Below are 4,977 nucleotides of genomic sequence, written 5' to 3'. Positions count from 1 at the left end.
TACTTTGAAACACCTGTAACATCAAATGGTTGGTTATGATTACATAAATAGAATTCAAAGAAAATAAGAACACTTATATTGTCAGAAAAGGAAATATTTTGTTGTTGTTCTGTTGTAATCCAAAAATAAGAGCATAGTAAAATACAAAATAATCTGGTTCGTCTTTCCTAGAATATCATATACTGGAGATGAAGTAAAAGAGGGACGAAAGATACCAAAGGGACAGTCAAACTCATAAATCTAAAACAAACTAACAACGCCATGGCTAAAAAAGTTAACTGATCTATACGTAAAGAAAACATAGAATGGACCGGATATTAAATACTTTGCTCTCTCGTTGTTTTTACTAGAAACGGTAATCAGTATTGATGAAATATGTGCATTTTGTTGTAGATACATATTACTGCTCTAAGTTTGAAATGGCTACATGTATAATGAAAGCAACAGGTAAAGTGTGTTATCATATTCACAAAGTACACATTGATCTTAATATTTCAAAATTTAATTATGTGTCTCAATAAGTTAAGATAAAGAGATGCATTGTACGACACCTTGTGTAACTTTAGTTAAGAACAAGATTGTACACGAATTCTTTAGGAAATAAACATAATTACATTTTTCAAGTGTAAACACAGTAGTAAAATGTAAAATCTCAAAAATACTGAACGAGGAAAGTTCAATTGGAAAGTCTCTAATCAAATTGCAAAATCAAAAAATAAAACACATCAAACGAATTGACAACAACTGGTACAGGCATTTTCAGATGTAGAAAATCCCATTGGTGGATTGAACGTTTTATAGAAGTCTTAACTTAAAAAAGTTATTAAAGGTACCAGAAATATAATTAAGTACACCAGACGCGCGTTTCTTCTACTCACGACTCATCAGTGACGCTCATCAAAATATTCATAAAGCCAAACAAGTACAAGGTTGAACAGCATTGAAGATCCAAAACTCCAAAAAGTTGTGCCAATTACGGCTAAGGTAATAAATGCCTAAAATAAGAAAATCCTTAGTTTCTCAAACAATTCTAAATATGTTAACAGGAAATTTATAAAAATGACCACATTATATATATTCATGTCAACACCGATTTTTTTACTACTGAGCTGGTGATACCCTCGGGGACGAAATGTCCACAAGCAGTGGCATCGACCCAGTGGTGTTAAGAGTTATCAAAGGTACCAAGATAATAATTTAGTATGCCAGACGCGCGTTTCGTCTACTCAAGACTAACAACACTAGACTAAAATACAATAGAATTTGATAATAATTAAAAACAATTTAGCGGATTAGAGACAGAAGTAATATTGGTAACCTTAATGTTTATTTTTGATAACATACATTCAAACAAGAAATTCGTTTGCCTCATTCTGTCATCATGTAGTATTTATCATAATACTCAATTTTTTAACTTGCATCTAAAAAACGAGCCTTTTTTTTAGGTTTATTGCTTACTGTTTGCAAATCTTATGCATCTTAAGAAAATTTAGAATTGGCAGTAAAGGCAAAATTTGTGTTTGCCTCAGAAAGACGAGGGTGTATATATTATAGTAAAATTGTTGCAACAACCTAACTGTCTTAAAGTTATAGCGTATTTGCGTATTTGATTGTTGGATGGCAGAAGTAATAATATTATTTGGATAGAATAAAGATGTTGTATGAGGACAAACGAGACAAAAAACTTTTGTTTTGTAAATTGGACTACTGTACTAATTTTGCCATTTATATATGAAAAGAACCAACTTCAGCTTTTGCGATTGTTGTGGACAGACATTAACCTTTACTAGTATGGATAGGAACAAAAGTACTACAGACTTAGCTTTATTTGACGTACTCTTCAACGTATATCTTTATTTGACCTTTTTCATTTTTTAATTCTAGAGTCTTTTATAGATGAAAGGGACGTCTGGCTTACATTATTTTAGCCTTGCATCTATAATGATTTATTTAGCAATTTCAATCCGATCAAAATATGGTATGCAATGCAATGCAGTTTTATGCATTCGAAAACGCCCCAGTTTGTATTACAAAAAATGTTTATTTTTCAGTTGACAAACAATTAAAAAGACCGGCGTTGTTTCACCTACGATCATACGTGTTATATTTTAAAACATTATATCTGACAGTTATTCATATTTTTTTGTTTAAGGAGACTACTACAACATATCAAAGCTAGTTGATACGTGTGATTGTCCATTGTCGTGTTCATACACACAATATGACGTGTCATTGACGTCATCACTATTTCCATCGGATTTCTACAGTGAGAAGATCTTTGATGTCAATGGAGTAAAAGATGTAAACTATTACAGGTAAACGTACAATCAGGAATAATTAGGTCTTCAATAAAATTGCCTATTATAGTATGGCTTTTTAGAGTCGTTAGGTACCAATTGACCATACATCACTGCTATCTTCTTTTAATATATCAAACACATTTAGGTTAATCAAATGTCTTCGATCAACAGAACAAAACATTTTATTCCAATGGATTCAAAATTAAGATAGTAGATTCAAACCTTTACATCTCCTTGCATTTATACATTGAATTGCCATTCAACAGAGAGCAAACTAAAGTTTATTTTTATTGTTTGGGTCTAGAACATTGTTCTATGTTATGTATCACTCTATTAAATATTTTAGTACATAAGACCATGTTTGTCATTGTCATTTTTATTAGGCCAATTTGACCTTGACAATAGATATTCATTCATAATACTATCTATTGAATCAATATTGTCGTATGTATATTCAGCTGTTAACCTTATTATTCAATGTAATGAAAAGTGGTTCCCGTTAGTGGTTCTAGTAATATTATTGTGCCTTTCAAAGATCAGAATGAGTTGTTGTCCATATTTTATAATTAATAATTTATCATTGGTTGAACTCGTTTTTATTTTGAAAACGATTTATATAATTTTTCCTAACTTGCATTTAGTCTGTTTTGAGCCTCTTCAAATGTACAAATTGGCCTATAGAAGTCTAGAAGTATTAAATATATTAAATATATCACTGTTTCATATTTGAATTATGATATTGTTTATATTTATTGTTATTATTTGTATTTCAGAAAAAACTACATATCCCTCCATATTTATTTTGACCAACTTTCTACAACGATATCAAAGCAGGTACCAAAATATTCCTCTGCTGGAGATATATTTGGTGAGTATATTATAATGAAGCACTTCCACAGTGACAGTATCCGTAGTCAAAGCAGGTTTCACAATATTCCTCTGCTCGTGATATATTTTGTATTTAAATCACCATTTTGATTGTTTTAAATTATTGGTAGTTAAAACATGTACCAAAATAGCCATCTGCTTGAGATTTTCAGTATGTATGTTATCATTTGATCTGTTCTAATATTACATTGATATCGTTAGTCATAGCAGATACCAAAATATTCATCTGCTCGAGATTTTCAGTATGTATGTTATCATTTGATCTGTTCTGCTGTTACATTGCTACTTATCGTTAGTCATAGCAGATACCAAAATATTCCTCTGCTCGAGATATATTTATAAAGTATGTGATCATGTTGATCTATTCAGAGGTTACATTGTTAATTATCAGTAGTAAAAACAGGTTCCAAATTATTCGAAAACAGTCAAACATTCAACGTTAAAACTTTCAATTTAACTTTGGTTAGACAATAATTGCTAGCAAACTGATGGGAACAATAGACTAAGGCTAAGAATATAGTCAAAGAATGACTGTAGTATTTTTGTCTGTCTATGAAGAAATAACATAAAACATTTAGTGCACACTGAAAAACGCGCGTAGCGGGTTATTTAAAAGTGTGCACCACATTTTATGTTATTTCGAATAGACAGAACAAATAATACAGTCATTTCTTATAATTTAATTCTAAATCCATTTTAAACTGTAGAAAACCATGAAAAAACGTTGATGACGTCACGGTCACATGACTAAATTATGTATATGGGCCGATAACAAAATAACCTTAGCCAATCAGAAGAAGTGTTATATCCAAAATTAAATTATTGACATATAACACTATAAGACCACACAACGATATGTCAGTGAATCTGGAAGCCAGAATTTAAAACCGTACAACATTTTTTTTCAGTGGCAGTAACATTTATCAGTGCTTCATCCCGGTAGGCCGAATAAGCACAACACACATAGCAAGTATTTGGCTCTTTTTTTTTATCCAAAAATTTAAGACAAAAAAATATATTTGCCAATTGATGTTCAGAACAGTAATTTATAGCTACTGTTTAATATTGAACTCGATTCGAGTGAATCGAGGAACCATTCTGATATAATTAACATTTTTTTCATTCATAAGCTAATCTTGGAGGCCAGATGGGATTGTTCCTTGGAGCCAGTATCGTTACCCTCACAGAACTTTTAGAGTTTCTGGTATTTGCTGTCTGGACATTTGTTTGCAACCTAAGAAGCAGGGAAAACAGAATGGGAAAAATAGCAATCAAATAATGATAAAAACAAGATTGCTCAAAGTGGAAATATGCACAGTTTGATTTGCATTCAACTTGCTACTAGTGAAAAGACAAGTGCTGGTTATACTCTCACATACATTACGAATGGTGTACAATCAATAATAAATTCTCTCATTTATTCTTGTGTTATTTTCAGAAAAGTCAAATGCAATTTTCAAATTTGCACTTTATGTTTGAAATTCAAACAAAGACTAAATATATTAAACAATAGCGCAACCAATAATTTAATTAATATCAACTCTTTAATATTCCCTTTTAATATCAAAGCTCTTGAATTTTAGTTTTGATATATTTATGATGTTCTATCACTAAATAAACCACAATCAATTTAGGTCTTACCTTTGTTTTAAAACTGATGGTGGACTGATAATTTATCAGGCAGTCGGTATTCCATTCGGTGTAGAAATTGGTTACCACTACTAGCCGTATTGTTTTTGTTCACATATGAATCAGAATTCAAAAAGTAAACATCTCGATAAGTTTAATT

General features: G+C 30.7%; 1 protein-coding gene across 1 annotated transcript; it reads left to right on the top strand.

Moving 5' to 3' along the window:
* Positions 1 to 419: 419 nt before the first annotated feature.
* LOC134688054 (acid-sensing ion channel 5-like) lies at positions 420 to 4,608 on the top strand. The gene is made up of 4 exons (XM_063548520.1): positions 420 to 447; positions 2,153 to 2,315; positions 3,074 to 3,168; positions 4,319 to 4,608. The coding sequence occupies exons 1-4, from the start codon at positions 420 to 422 to the stop codon at positions 4,465 to 4,467; spliced, it is 435 nt and encodes a 144-aa protein (XP_063404590.1). The 3' UTR covers positions 4,468 to 4,608.
* Positions 4,609 to 4,977: the final 369 nt, after the last annotated feature.

The sequence above is a fragment of the Mytilus trossulus genome, chromosome 10 (assembly GCF_036588685.1).
Source record: "Mytilus trossulus isolate FHL-02 chromosome 10, PNRI_Mtr1.1.1.hap1, whole genome shotgun sequence".
NCBI lineage: Eukaryota > Metazoa > Mollusca > Bivalvia > Mytilida > Mytilidae > Mytilus > Mytilus trossulus.
Note: the sequence above shows the minus strand (reverse complement) of the source record. Positions and strands in the feature narration are given on the sequence as shown.